The 23,523-nt window shown below is 35.6% G+C and overlaps 1 protein-coding gene across 1 annotated transcript; it reads right to left on the bottom strand.

The window, feature by feature from the left end:
- Window positions 1-1,346: 1,346 nt before the first annotated feature.
- Window positions 1,347-23,251, bottom strand: LOC139948443 (choline transporter-like protein 2). The gene is made up of 21 exons (XM_071946590.1): window positions 23,060-23,251; window positions 16,113-16,161; window positions 15,921-15,994; window positions 15,189-15,270; window positions 14,887-14,977; window positions 14,155-14,301; window positions 13,121-13,193; window positions 12,627-12,762; window positions 11,351-11,434; window positions 10,870-10,982; window positions 10,348-10,470; window positions 9,850-9,949; window positions 9,442-9,534; window positions 8,698-8,791; window positions 7,854-8,095; window positions 6,847-6,941; window positions 6,209-6,312; window positions 5,922-5,995; window positions 5,236-5,401; window positions 4,493-4,577; window positions 1,347-4,016 (listed from the first exon to the last, which is right to left on the bottom strand). The coding sequence occupies exons 1-21, from the start codon at window positions 23,130-23,132 to the stop codon at window positions 3,907-3,909; spliced, it is 2,208 nt and encodes a 735-aa protein (XP_071802691.1). The 5' UTR covers window positions 23,133-23,251; the 3' UTR covers window positions 1,347-3,906.
- Window positions 23,252-23,523: the final 272 nt, after the last annotated feature.

Raw genomic sequence — 23,523 nt, 5'->3', positions numbered from 1 at the left:
TGCCGTCGACTTCTGATGTTTCCCCTTCATCATCGCCTCCACAGTACCTCAAAGTCTGCACTCAGTCATGCTGTGTCAAACCTCACTACAGCACACCTCATCAGATGCAGTCTGGTACCCAGTACCTACCACAATCTTCATACAGCTACTACCCATGGGCAGCCTACCAGGCAGCTGGTTACCCTCTGTTCTACCACTACCCAGGAGCCAGTCCATATTTCTACGACCCTACTTTGCCTGTGTCTTCAGCTGGTGAGGCAGGACTCGGTTCCTCAAGTTCAGTGCATGTGTGAGGCTTCTCCGATATAGAACTCTTGTATAAACCTTCCATAGCCCAATTTCGTAAAGCCTGTAAGCACAAAAAATTGCTTAGCATGAAATTTCTTTCCAAATTACCGACCAAATTTCCACGTGATTTTCATAAGCAAACAACAGATGCCGGTAACAAGCAATATGCAACAAATTAAGATTTGGTTGGTAATCTTGTTTTCATTAGGGAAGAAATTTCATGCTTAGCAAAATGTTTGTACTTACAGGCTACATGAATTCGGCCAATATCGAAACTCAATAATTACCTAAACAAAAGCTGACATTTGAGATGGCTGTTTATTAAAAAAATATTTTGTGCAAAAGTTTTAATTTTTGAACCGAGACTGGATTTTTGAGATGGCTGGTACGTTTTTCAAACTAAATGTTGCTGTTACAATGAGAAAAAAGCAGATGATTTTTTCCCTTTTGATTAAATTGAACACCCTTTTCATTCAGTACTATTTTTCCCACTTGTGTGTGTCACAACAATACCTTTGGATATTTTTTTTTCAACCAAAACTTGTACATATATATGGTATAATTCTTAATAATTCTTCTAAAACTTGAAGAAGTTCATTTTGATCATGCTAAAGTTTTATTGTTTTTAAAGCCAATTGTGCTGGTGTTTTTCTTGTAAAAAGTTACCTTATCTGAACAAAAACATAAGAGTAATCGTTTCTTTTTGTAAATATCATTATTTATTTTGTAATTTTTAGTATCTTATGGTTAAAATAAGAGTTTGTAAATAAAAAGTGATTTATCTATTTCCAGAATTTCAAAAGTTGTGTGTAACTTTGTTTTTGGTCTCAAAATGTCTGGTCTTATTAGATCTCAGAATATTTCAATAAAGCATTTTTATTTTAATCGGGTGGGGGTTTATTTTAGAATTATGTTGGGGGGCATACACCTCAATTGATGTCAATAAGTTTGTGTTCACACTCGTGGAAGATTATCTTCTCCAATACTATAATAAATTACTGGCACTGAAATGCGATTGTTTAACACACAAAAAAACAAAAACCTAACATTGTCTGAAGTGCCCCCTAGAAATAAATTGTGCGTCCCTAAAATGTTACCCTGGTTAAGACGATGTCCAACAATAATTGAGGACAAATTACAAACTGACTTATTTCAATGGAATTTTCACACCTTTATTTCTGACAAAATCAGTACAATCAGAGGTACAATACAGGCACAAGTGTACAGTAAGTGGAGTCGTAGGCACAATATTGGTGCAGTATAGGCACAAGTGTACAATTAATCTGGGTTCATTATCAAAAAGTGTGTGCATCTTTTTGTTATCAGAAATCTATGAGAAATTTCAAAACTTTATTTCTTACAAAAATGTACACTCGGTGGAGCAATAGGCACAATAGTGGAACAATATAGGCACAAATGAATCGAGGCTTCATGATCAATAAGTAAAGTAAGATACAGTGTTAAAGGCTACTTGTTTGTGCCGTGGTGCATTCAACGGGTTTGTCCGATGCTAGAAAATAGTCTCTGCCATCCAGGCCGATCAACATACACGACATACACGTACAACTGATACTATTAAACTAAGAGGGCTTAGTTTTTATGACATTGTCTACATCGATGTGTGTTAGCAATGTATACTCAGTACTTTCCCGAGTTCTGTGAACAAGAATCACAGGCATATTCCTCGGGTGGGATTCGAGCCCATGACCTTTGCAATTGTACAGCAGTGTCTTACCAACTAGACCACCGAGATTGCCCTGTGATCGAGGCAGTCACAGTTAAATCTGGCTTAGCTAAAAAACATTGCCATGTGCACATAGAAACTGCACATATATAGCTCTGCACACAATGGGGAGAACACGTAATATATAAAATAAAATATTCAAATTAAACTCAAATGAATTGGTCAAGGCTGAGGATAGGACGGCTTAAGGATAAATCAAGGTATTTACATAATGCCGATCCATTAAACTAAACTTCTACACTTTTAAAAATGTTTAAAACTCTTTCCCAAAGGCATTTCCTTATATTGAAAATATACATTTCAAATATATACAAAAACTGTATGGTAATATTTCACATGGTGGGTTTAAAAATTATATGTTTCTCTTGTCATGGTTTGTTATGTTACGTATATTGCCATACCACTTAATTGTTTCAATTATTTGAGAATTTTTGTAAAAATAATTTGCTGTTAATTATTACTTGAACTCCACTTTGCATTCTTGTCCGGTGTGCAAAGCACTTCACTTAAATTGAAATTATTAGCTTAAATTCAAAACAGGGAAGAAAAACCTCATTTCAAAACTTTCACCAACTTTATAACAATTCATAAAAAATTCATAAAAAATTCACAGTTGTCTGTTTGAACCCTGAAACACTGCTTGAACAATATAAACTGTTTTAAGAGTTTGTAGAAATTTTCAATGAACGGTGGAATTTTGGAAAAAGTGTGACATTTCCACATGAACAGAGTTACATATAATATTTTATAATAATACCATAGTACTAAGGTCTAACAAAGCACACATAACAACCAATATTAGGTACTAGAGACACTGACTATAATAAACATGAAAATAAACCAGTTTTGAATTGAATTGAATAATAAACATCAGGAATGCTATATTATTAGAAGAAAGACATGGGTACAAAATAAAACAGATCCATAAAGGGACTATTAAACAGACGAGAGCACAAAAGTAAAACGTAAACCATTCGTTAAAATATATATTCATATCGAACTAAATACTTTAACCCTTTTTCCTCGTAAAAATACATACCCTTTTCCAGCAACAAACTTAAGCACTCTATTTTTACAATACTGGAGTAAACAAAAAAAATAATTAACAGATAAACGATTTCAGAGAAGATATTTCGATAAAGTTCTTCTAAAATCTCTTGAAGATGATTGTTCAAATCAGACCGCACTTTTAAATAAAAAATACAATACCTTTAAGCCTCATAATATTAATGTCTATAATATCGCTAAAGTTGCAAATGAAAGTACTAGAAGAACAAGATGTTAACAGTCACTGCCAGAGTAAACCTTAGGTGTTAGACAATAGCCCTTTATCAAATGGCGTCCATCTTTGTTTTTCTCCCATTCAGATAAATGTTTTGAAACCGAGGCTGGAAGGAAAAATAGTCTGGTTCCTTTATGTACAGTGAATAGTAGCATCCATTACTGTTATTGGATATGGGGAACATGACCATAATGATGGTTGCATGATAAAGGCCTATAGCTGTGTTCTCCATGAACATATTTTTGTCAAAGTACCGCAACTTTCCTTTAAAATGACAAAATTAAATCCATGCATTGTTAACTTCTCTGTCAACTTACCGCGACGGTGATTTAAACCTAAAAGGCCGAAAGAGGTTGCCAACCACTTCCGCACAGCCACAGTATCTTAACAGGGCCACTAAAAACAGCTTCGCCCTGTAAACCTACCACGAACACGCTGTAAAACTCGACGCAAACGTTGCAAAATACAAGTCCAGGTGAGACTGCACGGTAGAATTACAACAAAACCAGTCACAGTATTTTTCTGCGTAGCTGCAGAAGAAGAAGAAGTCCAACAGGAACACGGATCATGTCCGACTAATTTCATATTTATCCTAATCTCTATCATCTTTGAAGTTGTTTTTCTTTCCAACGATACCCATCAGTTCTTTGGACATGTAGAAGGGCTTCTCCGGGGAACCATCATGGCGCTCTAAATCCTCCACTGAAACAACAACGAAAGAAAGAAAAACTCAATTCAACTTCTCAAAAGATTATTCCGATTTCAGATGGAAATATTTCTGGGGAAAAAAGTTCTAGTACGAGCTTCTCAATCAGTAAACTTTCAGACTAACATTTAACAGTGTTTTGTGTCCTCACCAATCATGTGTACTACCTTTAAACACATTTCATGTATTCAAATGTGTTCAATAAATACTCACAGAAGCACAGGAAGAGTGTGTCAACTGCAATATCATAGACACCACATTAATATTCATGTATTCAGATTTGTTCAATAAATACTCACAGAAGCACAGGAAGAGTGTGTAAGAACAATATCATAGACACTAAATTTAATATTCATGTATTCAAATTTGTTCAATAAATACTCACAGAAGCACAGGAAGAGTGTGTCCAGTACAATATCATAGACACTACCTTAAATATTCATGTATTCAAATTTATTCAATAAATACTCACAGAAGCACAGGAAGAGAGTGTCGACCGCCATATCATAGACACTGAAGAAGCACTTAGCGACAAAGTAGGTTCCTACCGTTATAATCTGAGGAAAGTCAACACAAAGTTTTGTTTAAAATGATGTTTTTTCCTGAAGTAAATTGTTTTCACTTGAAATTTTTTTTGGAAATTAGAATATAACAAGTTTCCAGATGAGTTTTTCACATCATGTTATTTTTGGTAAAACAGTCATTTTCAAGTTGAATTATCACTTCAGGTTGTACAGGATCAGTTGTAGATGCTTAACAAATCTATGGTTGAAAGTAGATTTGAAACAAATTTACAGTAAAGTGTAGATTGGTAAACAAAATCTACACTTTCGTCAATAGAGTGACACACAGAAATAGTCCTTGGGACGGTGTGTTTGGTCTTGTAGTTGTATAGGTCAGCCACTTTGAGCATGACTTTTGGTCACTATAGGTTTTCCCTGCCAGGGTTCCTGTCTTTCGTTTTGCTTCTAAACGATTTCGTGTACCACCCCCACTGGAGGTTGTTTCCTACATGTATGTATCTGCCTGCGGCCAGGCCAGGTTCCTCAGTACTTTGCTAAATGCTTTTAACATTCTTGTATTCTTCTTAAAACTAGTGTATTGCTTGTTCTCTTCGATCTTTTAATGTGATTTTTCATGTTTGCAGATGTTTTCATGTTGGCAAATAAAATAAAATAAAATAAAAAAATTACGGATAGAAGTGAGTTTCCTTACAATGATAGGAATCCAGTAGTAGTTGAGTGTAGGCACTGTGATGAGATCAGATGCCCATGTAATGCTATTGGTGAAATAGAAGAAGGATGTCACGCCGACGACACCGACCACAAACAGCTCACCAAGGAAGATCAAGAAATCTGTCAGCTTATTGATGACTGCAACTCTGTGAACATAAATAAAAAATTAATATTAATATTATTGATGGTTTATTAAAATCGAACTGGTAGCCAATGACTAAATTACAATAACAATTTAAAAGCAATAAAATAATAATGCTAAATAACAAATAAAAAAATCATAATATTTAACATCTATTAAATGATATTTATATCGCGCATTTTCAAAACAAATTTTTTTCAAAAGCGCCTTACAATAAGAATGATTATGACAAACTAAAACAATGACATAGTAAACAACCCCATACACAAATTAACAATATTATACAATATAAAGGAAATCATTATTACATTAATCTGCCATTAGTCAGGGAAAATGGAAAGAAAAGTAGTGACAAATCTAATGCTCTATTCAAGGTTAAAACAACTTGAAAATCTTGCATTCAGATTCTAGTTTTGTATAGCAAATAATTATAAGCAGTATCAGCACCTGACTCTGAAATATTGGGGGTCGGGGCAAGTGAGGAGCAATTATTATTATTATTTGAAGACTGAATTTTGACTTACCTGAGAATATTCCGCATCAATAAAAAGAAGGCATTCTTGGCAGAAGTGCAGAAATTCTCTCCATAAACAGCAATCTATCAATTTTCAGATAAATAAGCAATTTGTAAACAGATAAAACTAAATCATGTTTATTTCTACAGCAAAAAATTAATTTACCAAAATTGAATCAGGTGGGATAAAGAATATGTTGTTGGTTACTGTTTTCTACTGTTTTTGTCAGACATTTGTTGTTATATGAAAGGATGACTGAATTAGTAATTATTTTAAGCAAGTAAATAGTTTCTTACAAGAATGTAGGCGTTCTTATTGAGGAATCTCATGAACTTCTCCAGACACCAGAAGCAACACTTGAGACACTTCAAGATGTACTTGACAACTTGATTCTCCTTGCCTGGTGAAAATAAAAACAAAATAATCAATGATAAAAAATAATTCAGTTTTTGCTATTGCAGATTGAAACAAAAAATTGCATTGAGGCTGTCACATATACAGCATTCAAAAATAGAAACGGCTGGAAGAACCTACTGGTTAATAATACTAATAGTAAAAAAGTACTATAGTGCCTTTTGCTAGGCCTTAAGGCACTTACCACAAAATAAAAATAAATTTTGCATAAAAAAAAAAACGTAATACAGAAAGAACAGATTAGAAAAACATAAAACTAAACAAATCCACAAGGAGCAAAAAAAGAAAAAAAAAATTGCTACTCATATGAAATTAAATAAATTAATTAACAGGAGAAATACAAGAGGTGAGAGGTTGCCAGAACCTCACCCTAAATATCAAGATCCTTAGCATCTGACATACATAAAAGTACTTTAAAAAATTAAACTGCCCAATTGATTTTTGAGAACAAAAAGGAACAAACTGAGGGCAAAGAAGTTATGAAGAAATAAGAGTTGGAGTAGACTAATTGAGACTGTACCTTTAAGCTTAGCTTCTGTATATTCCAGCATTGTGCGAATGATCTGGATGATAGCTATGATGAGAGATCCAAAGGCTATGGAACCAAGATGGTATCTGCAATCACATAAAAAAGGGTAAGATTTAAAACAACCTTATTTTGAACTTTAATAATTAATAATAAATTATTCTTTCATTAACCACAATAGTAAACATTACAGATGTTTAAACATCTGTTAAAACAGTTGTTTAAGAATATCTTCCAGTACGCCCCAATCAACCAATCAGATGCTCGGACTGGAGGGTGGTATAAAAAGCAATAACCTACTCCCAGCTTTCATATTGCACTCTGCGTATTTTGAGTGTCAATGCGCCATTCTGCATACGAACAGTGCACAAGTTACATTCTTAACTTTGCGAGTGCATGGTTTTTGTCGCAAAATAACGTTCTGAAATTTTAAACTCTGTGCGTTACAGATGAGACTGGAAGACAAATTCGTTACAACATGCGCACCGTGGAATATGGAAAAACTTGCGCAATAACTTATATTATTTTAAAATAGCATACACTCTACAACCTACTGTTAAAGGCAGTGGACACAATTGGTAATTACTCAAAATAACTATTATCATAAAACCTTTCTTGATTACAAGTATAATGGGGAGAGGATGATAGTATAAAAACATTGTGAGAAACGGCTCCCTATGAAGTGACGTAGTTTTTGAGAAAGGAGCAATTTTCCACAAATTTGATTTAGAGACCTCAGATTGGTCTCCAAATCAAGCATCTGAAAGCACACAACTTCGTGTGACAAGGTGTTTTTTCTTCATTATAATTATCTCGCAACTTCAGCGACGGATTGAGCTCAAATTTTCACAGGTTTGTTATTTTACGCATATGTTGAGATGCACTGATTGAGAAGACTGGTCTGAGACAATTACCAATAGTGTCCACTGTCTTGAACAATCTACTATGTTTAATTTCAGGCATTGAACTGTACATTACCTGACTACCTTTGAGAAACCTACCTTATGGCTCGATAGAATGACTTGAAGAGAGGGAATGCAGGGATGTCTTGAGGCTTAGTAAAGGCCCAGTAGTAAGACGCAAAGGCTCCCGCCAGGGTGACCTGACCCAAAGCGATGGCAAAGTTGACCAACCAGAACAAGCCAAAGAGATTGTAGATTTGTAGGTACAAGACATAGTCGGCGAGAGCGTAGGATTGGAAAGAACAAAGTGCTGTGGTGTTGGGGTAGAGGGTTGAGAACGTCTGCAGGGATAAAAGGAACAGAGACTGGGAATCAGCATCTTGCTAAACATCTGGTTTAGCCTTCGAGAAAGACTCTGCTAGGGTCAAAACGTCAGGCCATTAACTATTACTTGCATCTTCTAAACTGTTACATGTAACAGGAGAAAATCTCATAATTCAATTAGAGTCACACGTATCTTGCAGGAAAGATGCTGTCTGTCAGAGTGCCTTGAGCTTCACTGAGTGATTGTGCATCGTTATATAAGAAGCCACTATCACTAATATTATCTATTTGGAATACCATGTACGACACCAAATACAGCATTCGATCATTGAAATTTAAAATTGAAGCACAATAAAAATTACTAAAGCACCAAACAAAGGGATACATAATTTTATGTGCCCATAAGCAAAGCTATAACAAAAATTGCCATCATAAAAAGAGATCATGAAACAAATTTATACAGCGCCTAAATCAAAAGTTTTCTCAAAGGCGCTAGAATAAATTGAGGGATAGAATAAGTTAATAATTCATGGATGGGCGGCCTCCTTAAATAAGTGGGACTTCAGAAGTGACTTTGACGTGTTGAAGGACGTTTCGTCCCTGATGTGATGCAACTTACCGCAATGTCACATGAGTCATTGTTAGCTGGTGCCACAGTGTCATCGTCATCCATTGAGACTGTATACATGGCTTGATGGGAAGTCGCCAAGAACCTTTAAAAGCAACGTCAAGGAATGCATAACTTTTTTCACCAAATGTTTTTCCTTCAATTTATCTAATTTAAATTTGCTTAGCCCTTTCCTTAAAGGCACTGTACACTTTTGGTAATTGGACTTAGAATTGTAAGGAACTGTTCCCTCTGAAGTTAAATAGTTTTTGAGAAAAAAAGGTTATTTCTTACTTAAATATTAAAAGGTTTCAGGCCTGAAGCCTTTTATTGTACATCTGAAAGCATTCAAATTTGTGCAACAAGGTTTTTTTCTTCTTTGATTATATTCTTGCAACTTTGATGACCAGAAGGGTCTATATTTCCACAGGCTGGTTATTCAATTCGTATGTTGAGATACACCAAGTGAGAATACTGGTCTTCGACAATTCTAAAAGGTGCCCAGTCTTCGATTTCACCAAACTCTTCCTAACTTAGGATTAATCTTAAGACTTAAAACGAGTGCAGTTCCTTATCTATAGACCTTAGAACAAATTGATCCCATCCCAAGTTAGGACGAGTTGCTCATCCAAACTCGAGATTAGGATTAATCCTAGCGTTTCGTGACACGGGCTGCAGTGCCTTCAAGAAGGATGGCGTGTTCTCATCTACAAACCTATTTTATCCATCTCACGATGATTTAATTTCAAAGGATACACAGCGATGGTACTCCAAACTGTGAAGATTCCAGCCTGGAGAAGGTATGGGAAGATCGGCCAGAGTAATGTAGACATGATCTTCCCAACAGCTCTGGAGTTAAAAAAGAGAAGATACAAAACATATGGTTAATAAAGATAATTAACAGATCTTTAGAGCACAGAATCCGCCTAAAAAGGCGCCCAAGCGCTTCAAACATTCAATTCGAAAAAAAAAAAAAAAAGTTTAGAAAATGCACAATTAAATAAAACTATACCAATAAAGAAATAAGCGTTTCTTAAAAAGTACAGTCATACGCAAATAGAACTGCTTTGTCGGCATTGGTCTAGGTGTAAACTAGTGATCAGCATGATCTTTGTAAGGTCGCAGTGCTGTGTTAACTGTGTATCTTATAGACAGGATGGTTACCTGCTAGCTTCTTTGATGAGTGCGATAGCAACACGGATACGATTGAAGAGACACAGGGTGGTGAGAAGCAAGATGACCAGTAACACAGCGAGGATGATTCCTGTAATAGTATCACAAGGGAAAGGATTCAATTATGATGAAGGGCTAACAATGTCACATCTTATGCAAAACATACAAAATAACTGCAGGCAATTTTTAATAAGAATTAATAAAGGCAAATCAAATTCAATTAATAGTCCTTGGCTGGTTTGGCTTTAACTTAAAAAAAATTCAGAATACTTTTCTTGAGGGTGCGTTGTACAAACTCGTTTACTTTTGTAGATGTTTGTTTGCTATCGCTATGAATTTTTAAGATCAGTATGTAGTTTTTTGGTATTTTAATTTGTCTCATTGTAAAGGAACAATTGATAATTTTAAATATGGAAAATGCATGGTATAAGTAATATTATTGTTATTACTTTTATTAGTGGGTTAAGGTAGAGCAGGCAGAGAGCTTACCAAACACCAGCCATGTTGTTTGCAGCCGCAGATAACTTGAGAGGTTAGTTGTAAAAGTCAGGGCTGCGTCCGCTCCGTCCACTCCTTCTAAGCTTGTATACTGCTGCCAGCAACAATACAAACCTGGTGAAGAATTGTGAGAAATCGTCAAATATTAATAATATAATAACAATAAAAATGGTTTTTATATAGCGCGTTGTACACCAAGCCTCTAAGCGCTTCCAACATTAGAACCCCTGGTCACTGGGCGATTTAATTAATTCCTTTAACCATCTCAGCTCCCTGGCGAGTATACAGCCTGTGCTGACAAATAAGCAAACCGAAAGCTAAATCAATCACAAGAACCATCTCCGCCTTCACAGGCACCCATTTACCCCTGGGTGGAGAGAAGCAATTATAGTTAAGTGTCTTGCTCAGGGACAAAAGTGTCACGACCGAGGTAAATAGTTTTTTTCTGAAAAACAATTATCCTAAACAACTTTTTCTGCTAAGCAAGAAATTATTTGAGAAGCTGCAGCTTACCGAGTCCAAGCAGGACATGAAGACCCAGTAGAGTAAGCCACGTGATGATACCGGCCAACCATCTCATCACGATGATAAAGAGAAGCGAGAGAAGCATTCCAATTCCAAGACCCCTGACAAGATCAAATCATCCCACAAAATTAAGGGGCCGTTCACAATTATCAACATTTTCACAAGCGTACAGACCATACACTTTTCAGTACAAAAAACCCTCCCTCCCCCTAAAGTGTACAAAGAAAACATTAGGGTTTTTCACACAACATTTATTCTACATAGCCATTCTTGAATGTGAAATGCATGCAAACCCTGTTTATTCTGAACACATAAATAAGAAATATAAGAACGTACATCTGAAACGGATATATAATACCGTACTTTTCTGAACAATTCACAGCAAAAATGCATAAATCAATGTACACAAACAATTTCCAACGTCAAGGATATTCAGCATAAAAAGATAAGTTTGTTGTAATGCACTCACCCAACAATGAGGTACCAAGAGTTGATAACATCTTCAAACAAGATCTCAACAAGCGAGGAGAATGTCAGTAGAAGGCTGGCAGCACTAAGGAGGAAACGGCAAAACAAGATTTTACGTCAAAACAAAGGAAAAACAACAAACAAGAGAGGTTGAACTTCATGGTGGTAAATCTGAACTATACATTGTAAATTTGGTTCGCAAAAGACCAAATAATGCGATAAAATTCTTGTTGCAATCGTAATTGGTCTTTGCCTTGTTCCTTTTCGATTTTTTTTTCTTCGTCTGTTATTGTTAAAATATTTCCTTTTTCTCGGTTGAAAAAGAAAGAAAGAACAAAAGGAGCACGCTAAACATGTTTTTGTTTTAAATTTGGCCTCTGTTTGAGTTTGAACTCAAATGCAAGGGGTGTTCAAGTAATGTCACAGCTGAGTTATAATTAGCTGTAGAAGGAATTCAAATGGCAATCTTTTTCGTTGGCACGTTCTCAGGCCAATGCACGTTATCTGGCCAAGACTGTTCATAAAAGCCAACAGGTGTAGAACTATAATTGGTAGGGATCAACAATATGCCTACACAAGTCACGTTTCCATGAAACTTTGCTGCGCTCAAGAAAAAAACATTGTAATAAAACAAACTCATCAGGGAAAGTTAATTAGCACATCCTGTGCCAGATAGCTTAACTAGATTTTTAGATAGTAGAACTGTATGCTTCGTTTTTGAAAGGGCACCAAGTCATTTTGTCCTCAGTACGGGGCACCCTATGAAAAAGTTTCTACTGGAGCATTTCAAGGGCACCAAGGCAATGACCAGGGGGCATGACCAGGGGGCATGGATTGCCTTTTGTTGCCTATATGAAGTATCAGGTCTGGGCTAGTATACATATATACGGTTATAGACTTTTATTTTCTTCTTTTTGTGCTAAATTAAAGGGTTCTTATAAGTTTGTCTGATGGTTGCCAATAACAAAATTTTAATGTCCAAAGATGTCACTTCATGGTATTATCATGAAGATAGTGCAAACAATGAAAGCAAAACTTATATAATCCTAATGAGATGAACTACTTCTAAATACAAAATCTAACATGAGGAATATTGAATTTTTTAAATGTTGGAAAAAGAACAAAAAGAAGGAAAAAAACCTATTAAACAGCTGTAATGGCAAAACTTTCACAGTATTTGTCTGGAAAAGAAAACTCGTTTCACAAACTAGAAAAAAGTTGAACATTTTATAAATGCTTTGTTAAGAGATATTGGTGAAGATTTGTTGGTATCTTACTCGGAGAAGAGATCGTAAGCAGTGGAGCTGTTGAAGGAACCTGATGCCGATGATTGAATCGTTTCATTGTCGGAGAAGGCGCTTGCCACAGTGCTGGCAGAATCAACGAGGAACGATGGAACACAGCGATCAGCGTCTGTAACAATCAAAACCAAACAAGAAACGCATAAAGATTTTCAACCAAACAAATAAGAAATCAGAATTTCAGGATTTGAACAGTGGTCTTCTTTTTTATATGAGTATTGAGCCATTGCAAAGCGAGGTATCAATAAAATGGTTTGCCACGTAGATTTTGTTCTTTAGAGAGCTTTCTTGCTATAAGTCTCAATCTGCGGTAGATTGAAGTTAATAATGATCCACTAAAATAAAGCAATGGTAGCAGCTCCTGCTGATTTTCTAAACAGCAGGACAGTTCATTTCCAGAACTGAGAAGTCTCCTGAAATCTACTCCGCGGTAAGAGAACCCTTTGCAAGCATTTGTCAAAAGAACTTACATGGGGTGCTCTTTAAGTAGTAAGATGCACATTTCTCATCATTGAACATTGCTGCAAGTCCATCATTTCCTTGCTGTATGTGGGAAGAAAAACAAAACCAAACAAAACTGAACGTCGGTAGTGTAGTTGGTAAGACACTGCTCTAGAATTGCAAGGGTCGTGGGTTCGAATCCCACCTGAGAAACATGCCTGTGATATTTTTTCACAGGACTCCGGAAAGTACTGAGTATACAGTGCTAACCCACATCGGTGTCTGGGTAAAAAAAAAAAAAGTGCTGTATCCTTTAAACCAAAGAGCCAGTTTGTACAGAGGTATTTGTAGTGTGAACGGTTTTCATATCGCCAAATGATTTTAATATCGCTAACAAGATTATAAGAAAAACTCTACAAGCAAAGTTGCCAGTGCATTCCATGCCATATAAAACTCTTTTGGGATAAGTGTAGGCTCTGCGAGTGTAGGCTCTGCGAAGAACTGATGAGGTCTTGACATTTCAAACAGTGCGCTCTGCTTGTCTTCAGGAAAGGGTGGCACAGTCGGCTTGTGCGTAAAGCGCTCGCCTCTCACCAAGGTGACCCGGTTCGATTCCCGGCCGGAGCCATATGTGAGTTGAGTTGTGCGTTGATTCTCTGCTGTGCCATGAGGGTTTCCCAGACCATTCGGTTTTCCTCCCTCGGGAAAAAATCAAACACTTTCGATCTTGGCTGTGCTCCGTGGTCATAATGGGTTGATGTGGCTGGCAGCCAAAGGCGCCCTTGCATGCCTGCCTAATCCTTCGCAATTCAGCTCTTAGCTGCAAGTTAGGATGATCAGCCCCCCGAACTTATTATTAATTATTAAAATGCTCAAGCAAAGTGCACCGTTCTTCTCAGAGCCAATGCTTTTTGAAAAAAAGTTTTTTTTAGTGGTCTTACTCTTACCTGCAAGTTTACTACTACAGTTTTTCTTATGATCCAAACAATGCAGGCTTTAAATATGATAAAATAAATGTGAAATTAAAACAGAACTATTGCAATGATAGAATTTTACAACTTACGTAGGATCCTGTGGTGTATTCCGTTTCCGGATCAAAGTCGTAATCACATATGAACTTATCCCATTCGATTAACGCAGGTAGAACTGTTGCAACCACAAGCTGTGAGTATGGAGCGTAGGTCTCACTGGGACATGCAGAAACACAGATCTAGAGAATTATCAAACACAAGTAACATGAAAAAAATATTATTTGTTACACAATTTATTAAACTTGTATTAATTTGTCATTGTTTATTTTATTTTTTTGTTTATTTTTATTTTTTGGGGGAGGTATTATTTTCTTTTAATTTTCATTTTATGCAAATCATGTCAGGAATTGAATGCAATTCTTTAACTGTAACTATTTTCTCATTCTCACAAAATCAAGTTGGTAGTGCTTTCTGCTCTACCAGCCAGGCATTTGATGGATGGTACCCAAGCCTACATCCGTATGGACTGTAGCCACAGGAGTAGGTGGCAACGGCCCCTGGGAAAATGGTTGATTGTAGTCGTACACCTTGAAGTGGTCTCAGGCCTTGTGTGTCTGGCGACTTGCATAAAAAAAATCAAGCGTTATATGGCATTTAACTCAACACCCCAAATACTGGGCTCTTGTTTTGGATGTATGCAGAGCCATAGAATATAATAAGTTTACCAGTGAAGTCCTCAGTCTACACAATTCAGTTCAAGATCTTGATAATTACTGGCAGTATTTACAAACTAAGCCATAAATGTCCCTGTAATCTAGACTTACCTGTGTTGTAGGACATTTGAACTCTAGTAACGTAGTGTACGGAGACGACAAACACGTCAGAAGATCAAAGAACATCAGATATGGTTTATCTCTATGAAAGAGATCGAGACACAAAATTGATTCACCAAATAATACATAATATTAATAAGGAATACTTAGTATAGCGCCGGTGTCCGCCTAAGGAACACCTTTCTTCGACCAGTGGACTTGGGGGGTGGATGGACCCACGATTCAAACTACAATTACTTACCATGAATTTAAATAATTTGAAATAAAAATGTATAAATGAGATTTGAACTTACTTGACAGCTGTTGAGACTCCGCATATCTGGCCCCTTGAGTCTGTGGGGTAAACTAACGACAATGGATCACCGTCTCTGTAAGCTACAAACAAAGAAACATAACTTATTATTTCAGTGCCCAGGATTGAATAGTATCAAGTTCAGTTTTTTTTCTTTTCCTGATGCAATTATTACGTTAACTAAATTAAATTTTCTAAGTTTGATTGCAGTTAAAGGTTGTGCTATTGGTTGGCACCCTTGCACACGGAAATTGACAAATAAACTATTAAGGATAATGCAAGGATAATGCAAGTTAACTGAGTTGGTGGAGTGCCGGCATGTAAGGCCAGATGTAGCAGGAACAACTGCCCAAAAAATTCATTGATTGCAAACAATTTAAAAGCAAACAACAAAAAGTATGTCAGAGTTTTGACTTTAGCACCCACTTCATGCACTTACAAATACAAAACAAATTTAAGTTACCTTTCGTGAAAAACAGGATCAAACAGAAAGTATATTCTGTAACAATTTCCAAAGTTTGTTAATTTGATTTACCCCCCCCCAAAAAAAAGGTCTTTGAAAAAAGTGTAATTTCGTGTTCTTTTTTTTAACACATCCTTAATTCAATTAGTTTGGACTCCACTGCCAAAGCTGAAAAAATGTAATTTTTTTTCTCAATATTCTCAATTCAGGGCATTTGTTCTTTCATCTTAATTATTCAAATTATAATTGGGCAGATCCTGCATTACTTACCAAAGTAGCCTACAACTCCCATACCACCAATGAATGCCAGAAACAAGATGCAGCAAATTACGTCTGTACATCCTCTGAAACATTCAAACAAATATAATCAAGAAAATCAATCATTTTTTATCTATCTATAAAAGTCTGAAATTTATCATCCCTGTAAATATTGTGACTGATGATGAAAAACCTGTGTCTCACCTGTTTGAGATTGGTCCCTTAAATGTTGGATCGTATTTCTTGGCATTTCCTGTAAAGAAGACAGAATAAAAAATAAAAAGAATGAGCTTATGTTCAAGATCTGAATTAATTGTAAGGGGTAAGAATGTTGGCGATCTGTTAATGTTTTGTATCCCTTTCTCACAATTTATGTATGAAATGTCTGTCCAACATGCTCATGTTACAAAAAAAATCATTAAAAAAAATTATCCTCAGTTATTACTAAAATACAAAACAAAAACTTAATTGATATTTTTCCGATTCTCCCCACACTGTTCTTTGTTATTGTTATTTTGATTATCTGTCTGAATGGAAATCTTGAAGTAAAGAAAAATCCTAAAAAGATGTGGAATGTGCATGGTAAACAAGCTTGACAAAAATCTCTTGTTTTTATATTTTAGTCGCCCATTTACATAAAAGTGTCACACCATATGGCCACATAAGTATGGACAGGCCCACGTATGTAACTTAATTTATTATGCAAATAAGTTTAGGTTTCCCAATGGAGAACAGACTTTCACAGTGTGTTTATTAATGAGTTTCTAGACTGAAACTATTATAAATGCATTGTGAATTTATTATCTTTCTAGTCTACATCATTCATTACTTGTTCTCCCTCTTTTTACTGTTCACTTTGTCTTAATTTAAAAGCCCTACATCAAATCATTCACTCAATCAAAAGCATCGGTACTAAACCATCAAAACCACTTCTTGTGGACATTCTGCATCTCTCCTGCGCCAGGAGTGTCTTTTAGACAGACATGGCACATTATAAATTGCCACTATTATGATAATTAAACCAGCCCCTCCACACCTTTGTCTCCATATTCATTGTTCCCCCTGTCTAATTCCCACTTCTGTCTGCCCCCTTTCTCTCTGCATTTATGTATTTCTACCTGACAGCCCCTGTTAGACTTTACACCTGTTCATGTTTGTTGTGTTATCATTTAGCCTTTGAGAAAGACTCTGCTAGGGTCAAAACATCAAGTTGATAAATATTATTTTATTATTTTATTTATGACATTATTTATATTACAACATAATTATACCACAGGTCCTTTTTGATGTTACTCAGTTTCCAACAATTACACATAATTTTTCCAATTCGTAGAGAAATCTATTTTCTCAGTTATAATAACATAGTTTTTCCAATCCTATAGGGGCCTACATAGAGAAATTGGTATATGAATGTAACATTCAATCTTGGATCTCCTCTCTGTTCCCTTTTGCTACATTTCCTGCTCTCGCCTAGATCTTCCTGTTCATGCAATTATTTTAATCCTCCCTGCTTCTACATGCTAAAGAAAATTATGTGCATTGTTGAAAGGGTGTCATACATATTTAGACTTATAGCAGAACAACCTGTTACAAGCTGATACTGAAGCTGGTAGTGAAGCACCCACAAACACAATGGCCGCTATTGACAATATGTCTGTTCTACACAGGCAACAGTTTACATCGGTTTCCCTGTTGCTTAGCAACAAGGCTAAGCAACAATGGGGTCCTGAGCAAGCATGCTTTGGGTTGTCAATGGTGGGGATCAATAGTAACTCACAACACTCATAAATATGACCCTGTGTAGAGCTAATAAATAAAGGCCAACACACAGGTTAAAATATCATGTGTCATCTACCACTAATTCTTTCTTATAATATTATTACAGATCAAATTTGAAATCTGTTTTTGTAAGGATTGACACTCTGATGGTACAAGTCCTAGGCGGATTTTAATTGGAAGGTTTTTGGTTTTATTGTGCCTTGAACACCCAGCAGCAGGGTGGATAAATGTGCGTAATACAAGTCTTTATTATTATAATTAATGTACAGTTGGTAATCACTCTTAAATTTAACGACAATAACAACTTTTGGTTAGAAAGCTACAAACGATAGAACACATTTTGAGAAACATTTCACTTTGAAATAGTTATCTGCTTTTATTATGCTTTGTGTACTGTTAAATCTATATTAATTTTATTGTGTACCCCAGATGTGGGGCAACAGATCTACGGATCATAGTATGTATTTGCTTTTGTTGACCCTTGCCCATCTCGGGGTATATTGTCAATGTATTTTTTGTTGTACTGTTATGGCAAATAAAATAATAATAATAAAAATAATATAAAAAAAAATACTACCGATCAAATTTAAAATCTGTTTTTGTAAGGATTTGAGACTTTGATTGTCAGGTCAATATAGCCGAATTTTGGGAAGGTATACGTTTTGTAATCACTGTTAAAATTGTAGGCAAAAAAACAAAACTATGGTTAGAAACCTACAGCAGAGACTGATCGAAAGCATTTTGAGAAACAAACTCACTTGGGAGAAGTGTGGTTTAAAGTAAAAAGATAAATGTTTTTCTGCAAACATTTTTTAATCTATGAAGCGTACCAGCATAGGCCTAACGCTTCTCACTCAAATTATTGCTATTAAGGGATTATTCTTCATGCATGAACATATTATTCGCTCCAGATTTTTGGCGATATCTCAAAAACACAAATCTTTTGAAATTGAAATTTGCAGATGTTAGTTTTATTGTGTACACAATTTACATTTTTGTATCAGAATAAAAACAATCGAAGTTCCAAAAACCAACGGTGTACTTTGCAAAAGAGCAAAGATAACTTTTTGGCATTTTTGTTCCAGCTGGACATTAAATATGTCAGAAAAAAACAACAAACTGCAACATGTGTTGATTTTAATAATGGAGCCATTAGTGTCGTGCCTAATGCTGCCTAATTAGAGTACGCATTTGCGTTAATAAAATGTTCTAATTTTTTTATCAGAATAAAAAAACAATCGAACTTCCAAAAACCAAAGGTGTACTTTGCAAAAGAGCAAAGATAACTTGTTGGCATTTTTGTTCCAGCTGGACATTAAATATGTCAGAAAAAAACAACAAACTGCAACATGTGTTGATTTTAATAATGGAGCCATTAGTGTCGTGCCTAATGCTGCCTAATTAGAGTACGCATTTGCGTTCATAAAATGTTCTCGTTAGGTTTTATGTAGAGTGGTGAAAGGGTTATAGTGTGACATTATGTCAACCTGTCTGTTTCTCATAGGCCATTATCAACACATTGGTTCATTAGGAATTAAAGAGGATAGAAATAATATGTATTCCATGATTCACTTATTACATTATTATATTGTGGTCCTTTTAACACATTTGCGTTCATAAAATGTTCTCATTATAGGTTTTGGGTGGAAGGGTTATCCACGTGTCAACCTGTCTATTTCTCATTAGCCATTGTTACCACATTGGTTAATAGAAATAATGTGTACTCCATGATACACTTATTACATTAATTCATGATTATGGTCCTTTTATGTAGTGCAATATTTTGGGGGTAATCTTTTCTGGTTGTAATTTGTAACAAATTTGTATTTTTTGTTGTAGAAAAAAGAAGAAGAGAAAAACAAAATTGTCGGTGGGGGCGAAGGGGGGGGGGACATGTCCTGCTTACTTTTTAGACTGAAGAGGACAGCATATCAGATGCCCCTTCACAATTGGATTGACTGCATTAGATAATACAACAAAAAATGTTCTCATTAATATAGTGTCTTGTTTTCTAACAAAGGGTTTCACAGTTGTCATGGTAAAGAAAAGAACCCTGTAAGCGCAGCTGCAATAGGTTCTATCTTATTAGCGAGAGTTATATAATGGTTATTTTGTTATAAGGGGGGGGGGGAGTGATATGTTAATCAAGGTTCTGTACACGGAGTCACTATTAAACAAACATCTCCATGGTGACCAATTTCACTTTATACATTTCACCTTTTTTCAATTTCATTGTATACACAGCAGGGAGTATTTCAACAGACAAACTCTTAAAGGAACATTACACAGAACTGTTTTTTTGCTAACAAAACAGTTGCTGGCAGTGCAAACACTTTAAGTTATTCACCATATAAATTGACAAACCTGTAGAAGTTTGAGATCGATCGGCCATCTGGGTCACGAGAGAATAGTGAAAACCGATTATAAATTTTGCATTGCATCGATGCCAAAATAAAAATGAATAAAACGCTCACTGAGCGATAAACTCCAAACGCAAAGTTAGATTATTTATTTCTCATCAGATATGTAATTTTTAAAGACAGAAATATTTCAAGGGATGTTTTCTACTATCATCATCAATTAGACCGTGTAAGTTTTATGTAAATCTGTAATCTTCACGATTTGTGTTTCTTACAACTCTGTATCGTTCCTAAGAGTGTCTAGTTTTGTGTTAAAAATGGATTTTCAAAATTTACAAAAAAATCTTCAATCCTAAACAAAAATTGGATTGTGCAAAAATTAGGTAGGAAAATATTTTGAATAGATGACATATTTGCACCAATTTCACAACAATTTGCACTCAAAGGAAAAAAGAAACGACCAAAATTGAGACATAGTGTCTTGTTAGACTGTAAATATATGCATGAACTTTGTATTATGTGTGTACATAACCTATTGAACGCTTTTATATTGAACGCTCTTATATTGCAAACCAAAGCTACTTGTTGAACAAATACTGTGTGAGTAGCTTTAATTAATCTCTAGGGTCTGTACAATGGCTCCAAATTGACACTGAGCTCAATTTTAGCATGTCGTGCTAGTAAACTCTTGACCCCACAAGATATACTTATCTTGTGTTTTTCAATAACAGTCTAATATGTTTATAGGCCCTAATTTAGTTGCCTTCAAGTCTGAAAAATATCTTTAAGTATTATATTGAGTAGGCCTATTGAAGTGGGATTTAACCCATTTGTTAGACAAAGTGGATTTTATCTTCTCTGAGTGCTTGTAAAGAAAAAGAAAAAAAGAAAGAAAAAAAAACAGTTTAGAAAACTGTTCACACAATTAAAACTGTGTGAATAGTTTGTTCTCGTTTTGACTCTGAAACTTGTTTAATCTGGAACGCACAGTGACATCTGGTTCAGTGAATATTGTGAGCTAAAACCCATGCGGTCTGTGGATCACCCCCCCCCCTTAATTTCAGTCCTGGATCTGCTATTATTTTGTGCATATTGATGATTCTGAACATAAATCAATCACCAATTGTGTCAATACCACTGTTTAAATCCAACATACACAAGAAAAGGTTTGAAATAATGTTTTTCATTCAATGCTTAATTTTTATTTGATTTGTAATTTAAGTAAACCTGTTTCTCTAATTTTAAAATCTTAAATTCTCAAATTTGCTTATTCCTAAAATAGCATTATGTTTTTGTGATTTTGTTCCTGGGCAAGCCAGCTATTCTCCTCAGCAGAGCCACCACTACTGACAAAAAAAAGAGAGTTATCTTTTGTTTTTGTGACTGCTAAGCTACAGCAGCCTTACTTGTTTCTAGTACCATGCATTATTAGCTTTTCAATTAGGCAATAACAGTACTGATAATGAAGGTTGGTGGCTGAGCGTTCATGCTGTTAATGGACCAGGCTGAAGGCAAGGTCCATTAACAGTGACTAGCCAAGGTCATTACAACCTGGTGAGGACTGGCTCTTCACGCTTCTATTGACATTAACAAATATTTTTGACGCAAAAAAAAACAATTTTGTAATCTTTTCAGGGGGCAACTTTATTTGCAGGGGCTGACTTTGCAGGTGGCAACTTTAAAGGCAGTGGACACTATTGGTAATTACTCAAAAAAATTATCAGCATAAAACCTCACTTGGTAACCAGTAATGAAGAGAGGTTGATAGTATAAAATATTGTGAGAAACGGCTCTCTCTGAAGTGACGTAGTTTTCGAGAGAGAAGTAATTTTCTACGAATTGATTTTGAGACCTCAAGTTTAGAATTTGAGGTCTCAAAATCAAGCGTCTGAAAGCACACAACTTTGTGTGACAAGGGTGATTTTTATTTCATTTATATCTCTCAACTTCAACGACCAATTGAGCTCAAATTGTCACAGGTTTGTTATTTTATGCGTATGTTGAGATACACCAAGTCAGAAGAATGGTCTTTGACAATAACCAATAGTGTCCATTGTCTTTAAAGGGCCACCCAGTTGAAATGATATCAGTAAATAAATACAGACAGTTTTGCTATAGCAAATCTTACAACAGCAAACCTGTCTTTATTTATTTACTTAATCTGGGCCAATTAACTAAACTCAGAAAAATGTCTGATTTATTATTGGTCCTGCATGGGTTTGCATCCCTACACTACAGGTAAAGTTCCCCTCAAAAAATGTTGATTGTGTGACATCATATTTGATACAGATAGGAATTTGATAATTTAGGCTAAAGTGAAAATTTAAAGTCGTCTTGAATGTATGGCACATTTAATCTAAAATATTAATACACCACAAAACAATAATTAAACAGTTAAATATCATCCTTTCATTCACTCAACTCACTATTGTTAAAATTGTTTTACTATATATTATTAAGTCATTTGTCATAAGTTTAATTGTATCCATAATGTTTTACAATTGTTTTACATTCTACAAAAGAATGGCTAGTAATATTAGGAAGGTCTGTGTGAGTATACACATCGATCGAGACAAAAGTTAAACTGTTGAACCTCTTTCATGTTTTTTAATAGTTGCGATAACGTAACCCTCCGGCTATGCCGTCGGCAGGAGGGTTACGTTATCGCATGGAGTAATAAATTTATTCCTCTGTGATTATCGCAACTAGTTTTTTTAATACACCGCATCCAACCATGGAACTATCTCAGCAGAGTTCAGACATTGGACCCTTCTTCTACAAACTCTCCCCGTCGTGTGGGAGCTTCTGTTTCTAGAAGAAGTAATTCGACCCAGTCTATAGAATGCAATGACCGGCTTCATGAGTAATGAGACGGCAGAGAGTGCAGAGTGTGCAGGGGAGAAATGACAGCTTAGCTCCCCACCACCCGCCATGCGCGCTAATGCCAGACAACTTTCACACAAAATAAAAAATACCACCAGTTCACGTCAAAGAAAAACACCTTAAACTTACCGTATTTCGATTTCTCCCCGTCCTCCCGTGGAGTCAGCGGCTCACCATCCTCCACCTTCCCTTTCTTGCCCATATTTAGCGAGGTTCCAGCCAAAAATCAACACTTAAAACACGACTTTTCGTAGTAAATTCAGCAGTACGCAATACTTTCCGTGCGTAAAATGTGCAGCACACTTTATTTTCTACGTTTTTTTTCTCGTTCTTCGCTATCGATTTTTTGGCTGTACGTTTTGCATGACAAAGCGTGACGTCAATTTGTACACAGTATGCCGTTGCTTAGTGCGCAGACGACCTGTAGAGCCAGCGCAGAAAGTGATTGGGTTTTTATGAACTTTTCAAGTTGCTCTTTGACATCAAATTCGATGAATTTCCAAGCAACCAGGATGTAATTTGAGCACTTGTTTGTTTTACCCTTTTATTGTTTGAGTGGAGGTACACCAATTCTTGGTGCACTATCAGGAGGA

Source organism: Asterias amurensis, chromosome 15 (genome assembly GCF_032118995.1).
Source record: "Asterias amurensis chromosome 15, ASM3211899v1".
In the NCBI taxonomy this organism is placed as follows: Eukaryota; Metazoa; Echinodermata; class Asteroidea; order Forcipulatida; family Asteriidae; genus Asterias; species Asterias amurensis.
The sequence above is the reverse complement of the archived record's forward strand: the minus strand, read 5'-3'. Positions and strand labels throughout refer to the sequence as shown.